The sequence below is a fragment of the Leptonychotes weddellii genome, chromosome 7 (genome assembly GCF_054177405.1).
Source record: "Leptonychotes weddellii isolate Sample4059 chromosome 7, ASM5417740v2, whole genome shotgun sequence".
Taxonomy (NCBI): Eukaryota; Metazoa; Chordata; class Mammalia; order Carnivora; family Phocidae; genus Leptonychotes; species Leptonychotes weddellii.
In genome coordinates, this window is record NC_138375.1 from 104,459,916 (window position 1) to 104,480,342 (window position 20,427).

The window sequence follows — 20,427 nt, forward strand, 5'->3', positions numbered from 1 at the left end:
GAGAGGGAGAAGCAGGCTCCCCGCAGAGCAGGGAGCCCGATGCGGGACTTGATCCCAGGACCCTGGGATCATGACCTGAGCTGAAGGCAGTCGCTTAACCAACTGAGCCACCCAGGCGCCCAACTCAACAACTTTTGATAAGCAATTGCTTCATGCCAGGCATTGTACCAGGCACTGGGGATTTAAACATGAACATTAAATGTTCTCCTCTCTTAAAAAAGTCACAGTCTAGTGAGAGGGATCAACTTCTAAATAGGCTAGTGCACAGCAGTGACAGCTGGCCAGGCAGGTGTAACGAGAGGATATTATGGGAGCATAAGAAAGGAATGACTAATTCATATTCTTTTTTTAAAAATTTATTTATTTATTTTTAGAGAGAAAGAGAGAGCACAAGCAGGGTGGGGGCAAAAGGAGAGGGAGAGAGAGAAACTTAAGCAGGCTCCACACCCAGCACAGAGCCCAACACTGGGCTCGATCTCACCCCCCCTGAGATCATGACCTGAGCCAATATCACGAGTCAGACGCTTTACCGACTGAGCCACCCGGGCACTCCTAACTAAATCATATTCTAAGGGGAAAGAGGTCATGGAAGGTTTCCAGAAAAAAGCTGTACCTTCAGTGAGCAATAACAAATAAGAGTTTGGATGGATGGACCTTGGGATATGGAAGAAAAACTAGGAGAAGGACCATGGGGGTGGATAAAAAGAGTATGTTAGGAGGGGACATGTAGGAAGAAGTTCAAGAAAATTATTTAAGGGAAAGAGGACAACATAAAAGGGGAGGCTGGAGAGGTGAACGGAGGCCTCGCATGTCAGAAAGGCTTTGGACTTCATCTTGGGGGCTAGAGAATCCACTTACAGGTTTTAAGAATAATGCTATCAGATCTGGATTTCAGAGCATTATTCTGCCTACAGTGAAGAATGCAGTGGGAGGGAGAAGACTGAAGCAAGGAGGTCATTAATAAGCGATGATCATGAAGCGACGATGATGGCTTGAACCTGAGTTTATCCATGGTGATTGACTCTACGGAGGAAGAAAGGGGTGGGGGTAGACCGAAGCCAATGCCTAGACTTCAGATTTGTCTCACTTTGCTTTGTTCTAGCACAGTGTGGTGGCTTAGTAGTTTTCAACAATTTAAACTGGGGAATTAAACAGATCAGTGTTTTGAAGAGGTCATTTGGAGGTTTTTTTTTTTTTTTTAAGAGAGAGCTATAAGGATGGAGACAAGCAAGTCGGTTTGAAGGCCACTAGAAAAGTCCATTGGAGAAAAAAAGAGGGTCTAAAAGTCATAAAAAAATATTACAAGTACTGTAACAGATTAGAATGGCAAACGTACACACTGTTTTCTGATTGCTTTGTGGTAGAGGGCAAGGAAAGATACAAGGAAAACTAGTTAATGACATAGGATGACCTACAGGAAGACAGCGCACCTTCCCTCAAAATAATCTGGAAGGAGCTCTATGGTCTAATAAAATTTCCATCAAGGATGACAAATATTTTGTTTGACTCTTTTCCTGGGACTAATCCTCATTTGACAAAGTCCTCTCTGTTCTTTCCTCATCTCAAAGAATGATTTATAGTCACATGTTATTTAGAAAGAACTTTAATTTCAGTACTGGAAAGAAAAAGGCACCTGTGTGTCATAATAGCATCAAAGAAAGAACAAGAATGTCTTGCTATGCTTTTTTTCCAGGAGGTAGACAGCCCTTGTCATTGTAAAGGCCGCAGGACATATTTACTTTATTTACCATTATCTCTCTATGTAATATATGACACTGGCCTTGGTCAAAGTCAATCAAGAAGGCCACAAAGAATGTTGGATTGGGGTACAAATCTGAGTCTTGCCATGTGCTTTTCTCAGTTTCAAGCACATATTAAATGTTTAGAAATGTCAACATTTATTATTTTCTAGAATTTTATTAAACTATTCTATTTCTATTTTTATTCTCTATTATCATGGAGTGAGAAGTGTGGTTGGTGTTTAAGAGTATAAAAGAGGGTGAAGAGAAGACCAGTAAGTTACAAAGAAGGACAAGAGACAGATTCTTATCCACTACTGAGTTATAGCCCACAGGTCAAACCTGGCCCACCACCTGTTTTTTTTTTTTTAAAGATTTCATTTATTTATTCATCAGAGAGAGAGAGAGAGAGCACACACACACAGGGGGAACAGCAGGCAGAGAGAGAAGCAGGCGCCCCGCTGAGCAAGGAGCTCTATGTGGGACGCGATCCCAGGACCCTGGGATCATGACCTGAGCTGAAGGCAGATTCCCAACCCACTGAGCCACCCAGGCATCCCCTACAACCTGTTTTTATAAATATACTTCTATTGAAACACAGCCATGTATATTTATTTACATAATGTAAATTTATTTACTTACACAACAGCATGATTGAGCGGTTGTGACAGAGACTGTATGTCCTACAAAGCCTAAAATATTTACTATCTGGCTGTTTACCGAAAAAGTTTGCCTACCCATAGTCCAGACAAGTGCTCTCCTTGGGTGTTTTTGAAGCCTTGAGAGAGAGGAAAACTTCAGGTGAGTTCCTTACATGAGAAAATAAGGAGTTTGATAGTGTTAGATCTCTGAAAACCCATATTCTGAAAATGGAATCATTTTCAGCATCAGTTCTAGAGAAATGTGTAAGTCTGTGGTGGTGACCAAGTAGAGGTGATATCGTTTTTTTTTTTTTTAAAGATTTTATTTATTTATTTGAGAGAGAGAATGAGAGAGAGAGAGAGAGCATGAGAAGGGGGAGGGTCAGAGGGAGAAGCGGACTCCCTGCCGAGCAGGGAGCCCGATGTGGGACTCGATCTCGGGACTCCAGGATCATGACCTGAGCCGAAGGCAGTCGCTTAACCGACTGAGCCACCCGGGCGCCCAAGGTGATATAGTTTTGCTTTGTCAGTTCCAACTCAGGATCCTTTGTCACTTCCTGGGCTAGAATTTTAGGGCTGGTTTGTGAAATCTTAGTGACATGGGTCTGGTTTTCATTTGCCTCCCATCCATTGAGCCATAACTCAAGAAGCAACTCAAAAGTTAGTTCACTTGAAAGAAAAATTAGTCTACTTGACATTTAATGCAGCTATTTTGTTGTGAACATTTTGACACAGATGACATTTTATATTCACCTGTTTGTGTCTGCCAAAAAAAAAAAAATCAACTTTCAGCTTTTTAAAAATCCCAAGTAATGTGTTCAACACCTTCACATTCAACCCCAATCCCTGCACCTCAGTCCACTGTCTATTTTTCTTGGACCCCATCCCATTCATGATGTCTGCATCCTCCACTTTACCCTGACTTTCCCTGGGTCCCTGGGCCTTTCTCCATCCCCATGTCTCATCCCATTCCAGACCATCCTATGCCCCACCCCACCCTATTCCTAAGCAACACTTTCCCTGGTGTTCAGAATGATTATCAAGGATTGGTTAAGTCTTAAGCATACGATAACAAAGTCTTTTGTGCATATTACCTAATAATCATAATCATCACAAAAATACTAATGAAAGAAGGTAAAGGGTTTATTGTTTATAGCTCAATAAAATGTTCAAAATGACATAAAAAAGCAACTGCTTCTCAAAAAATAATATGTCTTAGCCATGGACACCCTAGCCATCCAGAGTTTCTGGATTTCCTAAACTACCCAGGAAGGAGATACAATCTCATGTTACAGACTCCCTAAACCCTTCCCTTACATCCTGGAATTGCCAAAGAAAATAGCAACATTGTTTTCTCACTTCTTTTTTTTTTTTGAAATGACAGTATTTTCATCCTTGAAAAATGATTTACAAGTCTTCTTTTTTTTTTTCCTGTTTTCTTAATGATAGCATAGAAAAAAAACTAGTGTGGAATTGATCTTTCACACAGTTACAAAGGACAAAGATCACAAAATCCTACTATAATTGCCCTAGGGACAATTTATCTAAAAGAAAAGGGCAGAGGTGAAAAACACAGAATTAACTTCCCCAATCCAAGTAGACCTGCCATTCTGGGTACAGTTCTTCTATAGCTGAGAACAACTTCAACCATGATGGACTCTGCATTGCTTTCTCCCTCTAGGATGTGTTCAGCACCAGCCCCATAACTGTAAGTGAACAACGTAACTAGGTACGCTCACAGGATGCCAGTATCAAGATGCTGAGCACGACAGAGTTTCAGCACCGAGGCAGGAGCTTACAGGCTGTTCCATCTCACCCCTACCTACTGCTTGTATTCCCTGGTTGATTTCTCAGGTGCATGAGCTCGATGACTGGTTTAGTGGCCTCTAGCTACATGTAGCTATTAAGCACTTGAAATGCGGTTGGTCCAAACAGATATGCTGGAAATACAAAATACATACACTAATATCAAGACCTGGCTAAAATAAAAGTTTATATTGGTTATATTTTGAAATGATAATAGTTTTGACATATTGGGCTACATAAAATATATTGTTAAAGTTGACTTTACCCATTTCTTTTGTATCTACTAGAAAATTGGAGATTACATGTCATTTGAATTCTATTTCTAATGGACAGCGCTGCCCTAGGGACATGCGACACACTGGTAATTCTCATTTCCTTAGTCTTGCCCAGACCATGGGTCCAAGGCCCTGATAGAGGAAATAGTCAAGGAGCAACATGACTGAATATGAGAAACTACTGGTTTGTGTCTTTGGATGGTATCTGTGTAACAGTGGTAGTTACGCTCTGTGGAAGTACAGAAGGTAGGCAGGAGAGCTGGTAAGGTGACAGGTACTGAAAGTGATTCATAGCTGGTTTAGTCTTACACAGCTCTTGAATGCCAGGGAGCCCATACCTCCCTACCTCCCTTTTAGACATGTCTTCCCAACTATGACAGCAACTTGAATCTGAAAAAAGTGAGCATTCTGTGTCCACCAATAGCTTAGCAAGACAAAAGGGTAGAGTTTTTGGCTTCTGTAAAAAAAAAAAAAAAAAGTTCCTATTATCCAGGCAGTGACGAATCCCAGAAATGGTGTTCTGCTGGGTTTACTTTTATTGAACAAGTATTTGAACAGACAGCATTGTGATCAGGAGGTTTTCAAGCACAGACAGATGGAGATGTCTCTGTGCCCTCAGATCACAGAATCTAGGAGGAAAGAGACGGGAAAGACTGGAAGTCAGTGAGTCCATTCCCCCAACAGCTCTGTATTATTTTCTATAGTAAATAAGACAGGCTCTGAAGAATTCTTTCTCTATACAGATGGTGAGGGTTAGGCGATTCAGAATTGGGGCATATATTTTCCCTCCTGGCTTTCACCAATTCTTCCATCATTTGTCCTGGAAGAGAAGATGGGTAGGTTAGGTGCTAGAAACTGAGAGATACTATAGATATGTGGGTTCTACATCTACAGGTGTACTGTAGTCAAAGAAATCCATACATCCTTGCAGTCTGCCAAGAACTCACCATTTACGATCACTTTCACATTTTATCCAATTGATTCAATGAGTACCGAGCACCTAGTACACACTGCCTGCAGCAGTAGATACAAATACTAACTCTGCCCTTGATCATGTGTGACCCTCATCATCATGTGTGATCATGTGTGACCAGACCCTGCTAATGAAAAGAGGTAGGTGTCAGTAACATCGTTTCACAGAGGACGGAACAGAGCTCCAGAGAAGGTTAGTGACTTGCCAAGGTCTCACACTGGGTCAGAACTTAAATCCAATTCCTCCAACACTAATGCTTTACTATTATAAGTTGTTTGAGGCCATAAGAATTTAATCAGCTAACTTGCTTGCCTGACTCATCCAATATTCATACACTCTTGAAATGGACATTTAAAAGAGTGAATCAACACCTAAACATTTTTCAAAAGAAGGTAAGGGCCTCAGGAAGTTTTTTCCCAGGTAACTGCACAGTGTCAGCCTGGAGCAGTAGTGCTATTGTTCCAACCCAGACCTCCATTTTAGTTGTCACATCCACCCCAGGAGATTTCCTTTGGTTTGAGGGTGGCCATCTATGGTCTTGTGGTATCTTCGAAAAGCTTTGTCATGGAATTGAGAATAGTCATTTATTCATCTCACAAAATAGTATTAGTATTTTCCTTAACAGAGAAATGTCCTTTCAAGGTAGCTAATTTTTATTTAATTGAGCTATGTAATCCCTCTTCTAGAGCCCCTGGTTTTCAGAATTTCCTGACAACTAAGGGATGGTGGCAGAGCATAAGCTATGAAGCCAGAAGATCTAAACCAGATGCAAAATAGAATGTTGAATAACTGATAATTGCAGGGTCTCCCGTAGGCTGATTTTCTATAAAATGGGAAAGATAATAATCCCTGCCCTAATCACAGTCCTACTGTGAGAATGCATACAGGGAAGAGCACATAAAATTCTGAGTTACATAAATCTTAGGAGTTACTGTATAATAGAAAGTACTTCCTAGATACTAAGCATGAGTATACATTCTAGGATCTTCAGTCTATTTTTCTAGGAAAGTAGTGACTGCCTGGCCTTTTATTCATTCTTCAAATTCCAGACTCTCTTAGAGATTCTTTCTATACAGGAACAAAGTTCAGGCAATTGCTTTCAACCTCCAGGATATGCATGCATCATAGTTATAAGAGCAATGCTGGGCCATGACCCACTTGGACACCTTAGTATATCCAAGATCACACCCCTGAATCATACAGAGGGAACTGAACCCATGTTCAGGACACCTTTTGTTCTAATGATTTATTCCATCATCTTAACACCATAAATAAGTCCTGTCATTAATAATATGTTACATAATTCTAGTGGAAAGAAAACACCCAAAAAGGAAAAGAAGAAACTCTCTCACAAAACCTTTTATGCTTAGCCCTGTCAAGATTCTTCCTTATTTGAATAAATACATCTTATCAGTAATACCCTATGGCAAATTTCTCATAAAGTAGTTTTTGTCAAGTTGTCTACATGAGAGTACAGCAAGATGTGGTCTAAAGTGTGATCTTTAGGATTCACATAAAGATGATTTTTACCTACTGTCCTGAGTTACATGTAATTAGGTATGTGTGTGAGAAGGATACTATATTCTGTTAATAAAAAAGGAGCAAACCACTAAGAATTTATATGTAATAAGACAGCACACACAATATGGGGTCTAGAGCAAAAGTTGATACCGTCTCCTTATGGATGTGTAACAGATGACTGTCAAGCCCACAGGAGGAAAGATGAAGGTCTTCGGGCTTCACCCCAATACTCTGCCTACCCCATCTGGCCTTCCAGCTGCTAATGTAAAACCAAAACCACTGAGTTTCCATCTCTTGTTTTTCCAGGGTCCCATATCAAGACTCACTGAGTAGTTCTTATGAATGCAGTCTCATCTAGTGTTGCTTAGGAGTTCCAAATCTGGCAGAGTAGTCTCCAGTTCCATTATTGCCAGAGCTTTCTGTGGCAGTGGAATGGAGTGAAACCAGTTGTGAATAATAATAAATATTTATTTAGTAAATATAATTTATTAGAATATTTTGTTTTTATTGAATATATATATATTTTTAACATCAAATATAAGGTTATTAAACTATAATCCATTATAATTATTAAACATACATAAGCGCTGTGCCAGGATCTGTTTCTCTAAGTTTCCACTATGGACTCTTCCCTTTCTCTAAGTTCATACTTTGGTCTCTTTGGCATAATAATAATAGTGATAATAATAATAAATGCCATTAGTTTGTAGACACTGCCAAATGCTTAAAAGTCAGTACTTACTGAGTATTTTCAATAACTTGGTGAGATCTTTGGTTTAGATATTTGATTTGCCAAAGGTCTCATATATGAGAAATCTAAAAAACTGGAATTTAAACCCATATTTGGCTGGTAACAAACATTTTTTCTTGTTTGAAAATTCCTACATTTTCCCCCAAGTTACATATCATCTTGCCCGAGGAAGAGCGTCCTCAAATGCAATCACCAGGGAGAATGGCGAACTCGATAAAGTCTGTCAATCTTGCAGGCTGCAAGGATGTTTTGACAGACATTATTGAGTTTGCTGTTCTCTCTGGTGATTGCATTTGAGGACACGACCATGAAAGACTTTGGAATCTGGGAACCAAACTGACGGTTACAGAAGGGAGGGGGATGGGGGGGATGGGGTAACAGGGTGACAGGCATTAAGGAGGGCACATGTGGTGAAGAGCACTGGGTGTTACACACAACTAATGAATCGCTGAACACTACATCAAAAACTAATGATGTATTATATGTTTGCTAACTGAACATAATAATAAAAAAAAATCCTTGCAGGGATTTAAATGAAAAGGCCAGCTTTTCATGTTGGGAAACAGTTAAATGCAATGTTGAGTGTGAGAACGTGGGGGTTTTACAGAAATGGTTGAAATTCAGTTCCATCCCTATGTGACCTCCCTCAATCTTTTCTTCTCTCTTTATAGTAAATCACAGGATATAAAACCTACTTTGCAAAAGTGTTATGTGAGGGACCTTGCTCATAAACAATCTATTAATGATCCCAGTTAACAGTAAGCACTTAAAAATATTAACTATTATATTATTATCCCCGCATATTTCAGTGATTACTTAATTATCCTCACAATGAAGATGTGACCAATTCTGAGCCAGTATCACTGCCCCAGCCAGAGAAATGTCCATCGGTCGGTGGCAGACACAGAAGCAGAACCAGTTGGCTCTGGCCGTGTAATGGGGACGCAGTGTACTTACAGATGCTGGCACATCGAGAGGGGTTGTTTCTGGGGTGCTGTTCTTTTCACACCTCCCTTCACTGCGTATGTGTGTATTAGTTTGGCGTATTCTAAAACAGAGCAGAGGAAATTAAAAAGATGGAAAAACTGACAGTTATGATGAGAAAAGAAAACAAACAAGGATCAATGGGGGTGACGTGTGGGCATCAAACCAGAACTGAAATTACAAGTAGGACCCGGGATCTGAATTCAACTATTTCCCAGTAGGAATCACCCAGGTTTTGTCTCTCTCTCTTCAGATTCAGCCCCAGATTCGTTCCCCAGTCCTGGATTCATTCCATCACCTTTCATTCACCTATATACTCATGAAATTGTTCAATGTTAGAAATAAACTTGGAGGGGCGCCTGGGTGGCTCAGTTGTTAAGCATCTGCCTTCGGCTCAGGTCATGATCCCAGGGTCCCGGGATCAAGCCCCGCATTGGGCTCCCTGCTCAGCAGGAAGCCTGCTTCTCCCTCTCCCACCCCCCCGCTTGTATTCCCTCTCTCACTGTCTCTCTCGCTGTCAAATAAATAAATAAAATCTTTAAAAAAAAAAAAAGAAAGAAACTTGGAGACCGTCTATTCCAGAAGCCATTATTTTACGGATGGGAAAACTGAATCCCACAGAGAAGCTTCATTTTACTGAGTACCTATAATGTGGGATTACAAAATACAATACATATATATAATAAAAATATGTAAAATGCATATAGAATATAGATTTTATAAAATACAATAATATGTAATCATACAGGTCGAGTTTTATAGCTGGAAAAAATCTTAAAAGGTATGAATTTCAATGCCTCTCTTAAATATTTCATATCAAACATCTGCTTGTTTGCTTCTGGTGATGGGAAACTCACTGTCTATCAAGGCAGTTTGACTTGTCTTTGGACATTGCTCAAGTTGAAATGGCTTCCCTCTAAGACCACAGAAACCAATACTGTTTCCTCTTGCCTGGGACAGCCTGGATCCTCCCTCTATAATATATACTACCAGTTCCTTTAGCTAAACAATCCAACCTGAGCCATGCTTTATTAATATTTTTACCATTGAAGTTTCTGACTCTAAAGTTCCCTTGACTAAAGTGTCACTTGTTACGGGTTTATACAGTTAATGGAATGCTTAAAGAACACTGGGTGGATAATTTAGGCCCCGACATTTACAATAAAGGGAAGTTGAAGAATTTCTGGGCTGAAGATAAGGCATATATAGTAACAAATTCCTGAATGGTTGCATTCATTTCTTAAATGGAGATTTCTTAATTCTTAAAACTCTGTAAGATCCATGGAGGGAATTCAGGAGATTCATGTACCCATAAATATTATGCAGACAAATTGTTAATGTTGCTTCATTTTCTTTTCTTTTCTGGAAAGAGGTAACTTTCTCATCATCAAAGGAACTTTTGATCCCTTGACTACCTTGGATATAACAGTAGTGTAGTGGAGAGAAAAGAGAACTGTATTTAGACCCAAACCAACAGGGTGAAAATCCTGTCTAATCTACTTCCTAGCTTTGTGACTTTAAACAAGTTACCTGGACTCTCTGAACCTTAGATTCGCCCTCTGTACAGCGAAGATAATAGCACTCATAGCATGTAGTGAGGATTCAGCAAGAGAGTGAATGTGCGAGTGTCTTACAGATGTGAGAACACACAAAGCACTCATATTCAGATGTTATGCTAAGTGTATAAACTGCAGAATGTCCCATCCTCACATTCTGGGCTTTGCTTATCGTGTCCCCAGAAGGCAAGAACATACACGGACTACAGTGTAAATATGGGTGGGGTGGGAGTGCGATGGAAGAGTCAAGATTTGTCACCACGCTTTCACTTAAAGCTGGTAAAATGTAAGGCAGATGAATGGAGGTGAAGATAAGACAGTATTTGAGCAGAAAAGCAAAAAGCTAAAACCCATAACTACAGTATTAAAACAAATTCCTCATATGTAATTTTAAATAAAAATGGCAATTCAATTCTTCTTAAAAACCCAGTGAAGCCAGCTAGCTCAGAGAATGGCCTGCACTTCCTCAGTGGAAAAAGTGAATCTGAGAATGATGAGATAACATGGCCACAGATGCACAGACAGTAATAAATCTGAGTGCCCACACCAAGTCCACCATTTGCCATTTGTTCCAGGGGCTTTCTCTTGAATGAGACCACTTCTGCTCCAAGAAGAAGACTTGGAGAGGTTGGAAAATATGTGACTATCCGGTAGCCAGACGGCCCAGGAGAGATTATTGGCCAGGCGGACTCAACACAGCAATGATTCTCAACTTTTTTTCTTTTTACACAACGCGTGGACGATGTTCACATTCCCATGACTGTACGTGGGCTAATAGAGACTTTCTCTAATTGTTGCAACCCCACCACTTTTTCCTTTCTCTTCCACTCAGTAAAGTATATAAGCAACTTAATCAAAAGGATAGCCTCCATCCTATTTTATATTTGAATAAGATCATCCACAAAATTTGAATTTTTAACTGCTATGATTAGTAAATTGGTGCAACGCACCTCCAATTGGTATGAAAGCAGTCCTATGGGTCGACACCATAGTCAAGAACCTCTCCACTTGAAGATATAGTACAACATGTATACTTACAGGTTTTCATGACAGAGCATGCAGGGATTGTTGTATGTCTGGCCATCATCACCACAGACAGGCTGTAAATTCTTTGGGCAAAGGTAACCCATCTTGGGCAATACTCGGTAATGTTTGCACATCTCAGAATCCTGAAGAAGTAAAACATATATCAGATTTACTCAATGGCACTCAGGAATGGAAAAATCTTTTAATTTCCTCAGTCACATCTGAATAAAACATTAGTAAAGGAACTGTAACATAGGTCATAGAAACTCACTATTTAAAAATCAACCAACACACTTATAAATAACTCATGACTCAAGGTACTCATAATGGAATGTAGAAATGTTTTAAACTGAATGATAATAAAAATATAAACTACCAAATCACAGCAGCTAAAGCAGTGATTTGAAGGAAAGTTGTAAATAAATACATAATTGGCAAAGAAGAAAGCTTTAAGATCAATGATCTAAACTTCCATGTCAAGAAGCTAGCAAATGGGGGCTCCTGGGTGGCTCAGTTGGTTGAGCGGATGCCTTCGGCTCAGGTCATGATCTCGGGGTCCTGGGATGGAGCCCCAGGTCAGGTTCCCTGCTTGGCGGTGAGCCTGCTTCTCCCTCTCCCTCTGCCTGCTCCCCCCACCCTCGCTTGTGCACGCTCTCTCTCTCTGTCAAATAAATAAATAAAATCTTAAAAAAAAAGAAGCTAGCAAATAATAAACAAATTAAGCTCAAAGAAAATAGAAGAAAAGAATAATACAGAAGAGAAATATATGAAATAGAAAACGACAAAGCAAAACACTGGTTGTTTGAAAAGATTAATAAATTGAAAAACCACTTGCAAAATCGATAAAAAGGCAAGAAATATACATTACCAATATTAAAAATAAAATGGGGGTTTCACTATATATAGATATAAAAGGATAATGTGGAAATGTTATAACTATATGCCAATAAACTTGACAACTTAGATGAAATTAAAAAATTCCTTCATGGGGCGCCTGGGTGGCTCAGTTGGTTAAGCGACTGCCTTCAGCTCAGGTCATGATCCTGGAGTCCCGGGATCGAGTCCCACATCGGGCTCCCTGCTCAGCGGGGGGTCTGCTTCTCCCTCTGACCCTCTTCCCTCTCGTGGTCTCTGTCTCTCATTCTCTCTCTCTCAAATAAATAAATAAAATCTTTAAAAAAAAAATTCCTTCAAAACAACTTTCTGAAACAAAGAAATAGAAAATCTAATAGTATCATATCTGTAGGTATTCTTTCCAGAGGCATAAAGAAGTACTTGTTTGTTAGTTTGTTTTGATAAATAATTCAAACATCCAGGGGTGCCTAGGTGGCTCAGGCTGTTGAGTGGCTGACTCTTGGTTTTGGCTCAGGTCAAGATCTCGGGGTCATGAGATGGAGCCCCGCTTTGGGCTCACGCTCAGCGTGGAGTTGGTTTGGCCCTCTCCCTCCCCCTCTGCCTCTCTTCCCAATATTTATTTTATTTGAAAGAGAGAGAGAGCACGCGTGCACATACACACACATATGCATGTGCATGCAAGTGGGGAGAGGGGCAGAAGGGGAGGGAGAGGGACTTTGAGAGGTGGTTGGAGCCAGGGTCTGCTCTGAAGGTGAAATCAACCATAATCGGTTCAGAGTTGATAGACTATGTAAGAAAATACCAAGGATATCTCTCCCTCTCTCTCTAAAATAAAATTTAAAAAATCCAGTGGACTGCTTTAGAATATGGTGAGTTCCATATTGGTAGATATTCAGGGAGAATTTAGACAAGCACCTTCTATGAATCACTGGCAAAGGTAGGAATGAACCAGATATATCTTTAGCATTTTTTTTCAGGTATCTGCTGCTACAAGGTTCAAAACTACTAGGATAAAGCATTACAAAGAAGCAACGACAGGCTTCTTTGTACAAACTTTTTTTTTAAGGGTACAAACTCTCACTTATAAGATGAATAAGTCCTGGGGGTGTAATGTACAGCATGGTGATTATAGCTAATCATTCTGTATTATACACTTGAAAGTTGGTAAGTGAATAAATCTTAAATGTTCTCACCACACACACACAAATAGTAATTATGTGAGGTGATGGTGGTGTTTGTTGACATTACGGTGGTATCATTTTGCAACCTAAAAGTGTATTAAATTAACACACTGTACATATTAAATTTACACAGTGTTATATGTCAATTATATCTAGAGGGAAAAAGAACAGATTTTGTGAATAGTTTCTCTCCATGCTTACAGGATTCCTAGGGTAGCATCTAGTTTACTAGAAATCTGTAATTAGTATATATTTCACTAGGGCAACTCATCTACTATCCTACTTAAATTCGGCAAATAATAAGATTAAATTCATGTTTGATACTTTTCTTTTTTTTTCTGGGTCATCAGACTAGATGCTAAAGTTTCACTTTTAGAGGCCAATTTGATATGCTACTTCATGAATATACTTCATGAATATGCTCTTATTCCCTTTCCTCCTTTTTATTCCTCACTTTGGCAAAGCTCTAAAAAAGCAAACCTGTTAGGCTAATTTACACTAAGGTGTATGTTACTGAAGGACATCAGCTTGTATTTTGAATAAACAAGTTTTAACCACTGTGAATCGCTAATTAGTGGAATTTCACAGGTGTGAAAAGGCTCCGCGCACCCCTCTTTAGGCTATTGGGAAGAGGGTTGATTTGGGGAGGGGGAGAGACAGGAAGCTGGGTGAGGAGTCTTTTTGGCCTGCTGAAATTACAGAACTGAGGCTCCTAACTACTTATCTGACCATATGTGCAATAAGCCACATTCATGATACACCCACGTTTTAAAATTTCAATAATGTACTAAATTGGCTTGGAACAGGGCTAATAATCTAAAAGAGCACATAATAATGCACTGATGAGACATTCCCAGAACTCTCACTGAGCTTGGAACTATACACAAAGGGTTTGGAGCTACACTGAATTCACCTTTCCAAGGCCTCTTTATGGAAATGAAGCTCATGGGTGGTGGTGGGGGGGGGGAGGGCAGATTGGCAACAGACCCCAAACAAATGCATCAACTTAATAAGTAGCTTTTCAGGAGTAGTCATTCTTACCAGAAAAGAAGTGGAGGAAGTTGGGCTGTTTTCGTCCATAGATCTAACGTGGAATGATTTCTCTTGAATTCTTGCCCTTTCCAAAGCTTCTTTTTGACTACAGAAGAAGACGAAAAGTAATTTAAAGTTATAGCCACAAAGACTAGCGCCTGTAACTTCCAGTGGAAGCTATGCCATCCTAAATAAAATATGATAGAACCGCAGAACATTCAGCCAGAGGATGATGTAAAGAAAAGTACACAATGGGGAACTGGTTGAGAGCACTCATCACTTACTAGATGTATGACCTTGGACAAGTTGCTTAAATGCCTTGAGCTTATCTTTTCTAGAACTTAAAAAGAGGGTAGTATTGATAATTCCTGTCTCCAGGAATGTACTACAAAGAGCTAAAAAAATACTGATTATTACAATTGTGTTCACAGTGTTTCCATAACTATCGTCATCAGTATCTATCATGTCCATTGGTCCCCAAATATAGTTGTTCATCAAAATAACCTAGAAACCCCTTCTAAACAACAAATTCCTTAGCCCTGAATTTTTTGCCAAGTACATTTTGGGGGGTAAAAATCTGTTATTTCGGAAAAAGACTTTTCTGTTGAGTCTGATCCAGTTGTGGAACAAAGATTTGGAAGATTTTCTTGTAGTTATGATCCTGAGAGTTGACAAAAGTTTTATCCAGTGACACAGCTAGTAAATATCCTGGTTAGAATTCACATATGGATTTCCTGTCTCCTATATCAAGTGTTCTCAACGTAAGGGCCTCGAGTCTAAAGACTTATTTTAAGGACGCCACGGATTCATGAGCACACATTTATTTAATCGGCAACTTCTAAAGATGCTGTTCCCATGGGTCCTGTCCCCATGCCTTAATAAAAACACCTTTTGCACTGAAAAATAAAAATGAAAATAAAAAATTACACAATTCCCCCACTAGCTGGAGGGGTAACAGGATCCTCTTACTCACATGATCGTTCTGCACATGTGGCACTTGTTTTTGTATAATTTTCCATCAGCACCACGCACGGGGTCATTCTCTTGAGTGCACATGAGCCGGTCATTCCTCACGTACTGCCGAAAGTTACTGCACTCGTCCTAGAAAATGAGAAAGGGGAAGTGAACAGGATTTTTCCCCTTTCTAAAACTTGGTCTTAGAAAGTCCTTTCTTAGCTCTGAGCTCAGACTCACTGCCCTTATCCTGGCAATGGAGGCCAAGGAACGCCTAGACTTTAAAATTTCCAACCCCACTTCATTCTGAACTTTTCTTCCTGGGTCCTAGAAATGCAGAGCAGAACACTTAATAGATCATGTCTCCCTCACCCTTTCCTTCCTAGCTTCCTTCCTTCCTTCCCCTCCTTTTCCACATGAGCTGTACTCTTTTTTTTTTTTAAGATATTTAAAAAATTTATTTGTCAGAGAGAGAGAGCACGAGCACACAAGCAGGAGGAGCGGCAGGCAGAGGGAGAAGCAGGCCGCCCGCTGAGCAAGGAGCCTGATGTGGAACTCGATCCCAGGATCCTGGGACCATGACCTGAGCCAAAGGCAGACGCTTTAACTAACTGAGCCACCCAAGCATCCCACAGGAGCTTTACTCTTGACCAAAGGACAATATCACAGGAATCTAATGCCACAAATATGATTATCACTGCAAAGGACTGAATGAAGATGTCTTCTTTGCAGGCTTGAAAAGTAAATAGAAGAGGCAGCATCATGCATACACACTACTGATTTGTTGATGCTGAGAAAGCTATCTGGAGGAAACAGAAAAAAAAGACATCAAGGAGAGAAGCTAAAGGGGAGGCTTTGTAATTAGTGTATGTTACCTGAATTGTAAAAATCAATGTCAACAAGCTACCCGAAGCCTCATTTCACATTTATGTCAGAGGAAAGCATGCAGTTGAGGTGAAAGAATTTTACACTCTATTTTTTCAATCCATATTTCTCCCAAAGAGGAGAGCAATATTTGATGTACACTGAGGGCAAATTCTCTACAAAACTGAGAAAAATATTAAACTTAAAGCCAGACAAAAATGTTGTTATAACCAAAATGAAATATTAGCAAAGTCTATTTTCTTTGAAGCAAAACATTGGCATTTTTATTATCCAAAAAACCAGAGGAGAATGTCAGATTCTGAGGATGAAAGGCAAAATAGTTATCTTCGCATCTTTTAAGAAATGACCTTTGCATCATCTGAGGGCTTGGCACTTGATTTTTCTTCGTCATTCTTTTTTCTTTCACTAGCTTCTCGCTCACTGCAGAATAAAAAAGGATAGGATTGTTTTTTTATAGGGTTCTTACTGAGTTTTTTTGTTTGTTTGTTTTTACTGAGCTTTTTAAATGAAGTATTTCTCTAATTCTAAACCTTAGCAAATCTAACACTATTTTCTCATATCTGAAAAAAATACCTAAAATACTTTTTTTTTCTTTTTTACTAATGAGTCTTAACTGTTGGAATTTTCATAGTGCATTTGTGGCAATGCTATCGACTTCCATAAATTCGGTTACTACACTGTCATCCAGAGTGCTATGCTTAATAAAATATTTTATTAATAAAATATTTTATTAAGGAAAAATACAATGTATTTTTCTCTCTCATGTAGAGTTGCTTCCTTCCTCCTTTCTCTTTTCCATATTCAATTAGAACTGAACTTTCCAATATTGATTTTCTTTATGTAGTTATATTGCTTCAAGTTTATAAATGTTTGAAGCATATTATCTCCTTGAATCACTACGAAAAGTCTATCATGTAGAAATTGCTGCCTTTACATAAAAGAGGAAGTATGTGGTTACTCAGCTGATGGACTTCTCTGAAAGCCCGGGATTTGGGCACCATACAACAGCTGTCTCCCTGTCCCAGATGCTCCGGGTATGATTACGCTTCTCATCATCAAAGGAAACATTTCTTGCGAGAGTGTTCTGGAAGCTCACTGTCCTCTTCTAAAGGGAAGGCTTTGTCTGTTTTTCATGTGCAATGCCCAGGGCCTTAAGTTTTAAATTAAAAAGAACCATCTCCTTGCAAACAAGCAAAACCCATCAAATTGGTCGATAAACCTCTTCACGTACAAGATGCTCTGACACATAGCACACTTGTTGATGTGCATCTTGCCATCTGGACCCTGAACAGGGTTGTTTTCTCTGGTGCAGATAAACTTCCCCTCTCTCACCATATTCCGGAATTCATGGCACTGATCCTGCCAAGAGAAACAGAAAAAAGATGTTACCATGAATAGTCTGAGCTCGAAAATTTAGAACATAATTTGTGAGATATAAGCTCATAATACTTGAGGGGGGAAATAAACATCTAGAGAAAACAGAATTTTAGGGATGGAATGTGTTTTAAAGGCTCTTTATTCAATATCTGCGTAGGAAGTTAGAATCCTCTCCATAGTGTCCCTCTCAAATAATGACTTTGGTGGAATTTCACGACTGCCTAGGGCAGCCTCTACTGTGTTAATGCAATTTTTAGCAGGCTGAGCCCCAAACCTGTCTCCCTGTAGCCTCCTCATTACTCCACACATAAGTAAGCCCTGAAATGAAATGATAGACGCTCTGTTCCTCAAGAACAAAATAATATTTTATTATATGCCAGGCATTTTGTTGTTTGCTAAGAGCACACAAGATAAACACTCATTATCCTCATTTTATTGATGATAAACACTCATTATCCTCATGTTATAGGTGAGAAAATAAGGCTCAGAGAGATTAAATAAAGCCAATGTTGGAATTGTGATCAGAAATCGGGTAACAAGCTTTGTTATTTTCTGCGCTTTTACCTGGCAGAGAATAAAACTCCTAAACACTTGTAAAAAGATAAAGCTGCCTTTTATATTCACTGAAAAATAAGAACCTTAAAAAGAAGGCAGTGAAAATGAATCCACAGGATCTGCCTCTGATGAAATTTTTGGACATCTACAGAAATTTGTCATTAACTACCTGTAAGCTCAAAGAGCCAAAGGAAATATATGGGAAAATCACCTTGAAAAATACTGCTAGTGACGTGGATGGCAGTTACCCTTCCTTCTTTCTTTCTCCTTCCTTCCTTCCTTCCTTCCTTCCTTCCTTCCTTCCTTCCTTCCTTCCTTCCTTCCTTCCTTCCCACCTTTCTCCCTTCCTTCCCACCTTCCTTCCTTCCTTTCTCTCTCTCTTTCTTTCTTTCGAGAGATTTTATCTATTTATTTTAGAGAGAGAGAGAGTGTGAGTGGGGGGAGGAGCAGAGGGAGAGAGACAAGCAGACTCCATGCTGAGCATAGAGCCCGACACGGGGCCCGATCCCGTGACCCTGAGATCATGACCTGAGCCAAAATCAAGAGTCAGACGCTCAACTGACTGAGGCAGCCAGGTGCCCCTATCCTTCCTTCTTTAAATTGTGATACCCCTGAACAACTCCAGACCTACTTTTATTTGCAGTATTAAAAAAGTTCTCTGGAGTTCTTGATCAAAATACTAAATGTCTCACAGCCATCATTTTTGGAAGTTGCTAGAATTATTTCTTTTTCCATCTATGCAAAATCCCACTTACATATGTGTTTATGATGGTGCCCATCTGCCTGTACTTCCATCTTTGCTTTATGGGTGCAATCTCTGGCTCTTATTATTATGAGCTGTGTGTAGTTAACTTATCTGAGTTTTTCTCAACTGAAAAACTGGATCAATACCACCTACTGCATAGATTTTGGGAAGGCTTATTTATTTTTTATTGACGTATAATTGATATCAGTTTCAGATACACAACATAGTGATTTGACATTTGTATACTTTGCAAAATGGTCACCCCAATAAATCTAGTTACCATCTGTTACCATACAGAGTTACTACAACGTTACTGACTGTATTCCCCATGTGTACATTATATCTCCCTGACATTTACTCTAGAACTGGAAGCTTGTCCTGGGTAGGTGGTCAGTATGGATAAATATTATTATGATTTGTCCCGCATAACTGACCACCTGGATCTGCATGTACACCAGCAGGCTAAGGAATGTTGTTTGTTAGACTCATGCTGTGTGAATAACCTTGGGAGCCTGGTTGTTTGAAATGTATTATCTGGCCTCCAGATGGCCCTTCTGTTCTGGGTGCCAAGAGCTACAAATCTTGTCTCACACCCCTTCCTGCTCAAGGCTGGACTGGCCCCCTAGAATGGAATCTGGGAGGGGAGGCAGACAGACACAGCCCAGGCTCCTTGACAATACAGAAACATGGTAACATAGAAATGCAGCTCACAGCAAACTACAGGTAGGCAGACAAATGTTTAATTTCAAACCCTATTATTTGCCCTATAAATATGGCTCTATGGGGAGGGTCGGTTGGAAGTCTCACCTGAGGGGAGGATGCTCAGCTCAGGCCTCTCAGCGGGGACTCCAGCCTGGCTGTTCCCACAGGGCTTCCCCAGCTAATGAGGTTGAATGCTGTAAGTATCTGATTTGATGTAACTTTGCCTTACTCTCATTTATTGCCTAGTATTACTTTCATCTATGTGTAGATTCCTTTCTTCTTCTGTTCCTATTAGGTTTCTATAATAATAATAAAAAACTTTTTCCTTTTTGAAACTGAAACACAGCAGTTGTGAATCTTTTGTTCAGAGCAGCAGGTTTAAATATGATGATGCATGTGATTTGTAAAAAATTTAACTTTGCAGATGTAGGTAAGACCATAGCTCTCTTTTTGCCACACAAACACACAAAATGTCTGGACATTTTTAATATATGAATATATAGAATATTTTTTGTTTGAAATTTCTAAAATAGATGTTAAAAAAAGAAAAATATTGACTAAGATTATAAATAGAATAGATGGCCAGTAGAGATGATTTGAATTTATACAATAAAATCTTATCTCAAGGCCATTCATTTACCAAATGATATTCCCAACATATATTTTTTAAAATGAAAATTACTATTAATGGTTCATTTTGTAAGTCAGTATAGACCTAATGAAAAGTTCCCTCATTAACATTCATTAACAGGAAAACTTTCCTGGGGAGACTTCACGATTTCTCTTTTTCTAACTGGAGTCCACTGATGGATTAGAAGAGATTGTGCTGTGTCATATTCTATGTGTTAGTGTTGTAAAGCATTGAACAT

The 20,427-nt window shown here is 39.4% G+C and overlaps 1 protein-coding gene and 1 long non-coding RNA gene across 4 annotated transcripts in view; one reads left to right on the plus strand and one right to left on the minus strand.

Annotated features, from left to right (window-relative positions):
* Window positions 1-4,974: 4,974 nt before the first annotated feature.
* The window catches only part of SPINK5 (serine peptidase inhibitor Kazal type 5), a 75,166-nt gene continuing 59,713 nt past the window's right edge, over window positions 4,975-20,427 (minus strand). For 2 of the 3 annotated variants that reach the window (XM_006732624.2, XM_081826882.1), the window contains 7 exons: window positions 17,411-17,538; window positions 16,527-16,599; window positions 15,314-15,441; window positions 14,350-14,446; window positions 11,285-11,415; window positions 8,664-8,754; window positions 4,975-5,281 (listed from right to left, as the gene is read on the minus strand). In XM_006732624.2, coding sequence (XP_006732687.2) covers window positions 5,273-5,281; window positions 8,664-8,754; window positions 11,285-11,415; window positions 14,350-14,446; window positions 15,314-15,441; window positions 16,527-16,599; window positions 17,411-17,538 — 657 coding nt within the window. In that variant the 3' untranslated portion in view covers window positions 4,975-5,272. Of the gene's footprint in view, window positions 5,282-8,663; window positions 8,755-11,284; window positions 11,416-14,349; window positions 14,447-15,313; window positions 15,442-15,534; window positions 15,622-16,526; window positions 16,600-17,410; window positions 17,539-20,427 lie in introns of all 3 variants that reach the window. The other variant, XM_031027365.2, reaches the window with a different exon arrangement.
* The window catches only part of LOC145722721 (uncharacterized), a 35,908-nt gene continuing 34,924 nt past the window's right edge, over window positions 19,444-20,427 (plus strand). The window contains exon 1 of the long non-coding RNA XR_014147195.1: window positions 19,444-19,579. This is a non-coding gene — a long non-coding RNA (uncharacterized LOC145722721). The remainder of the gene's footprint in view (window positions 19,580-20,427) is intronic.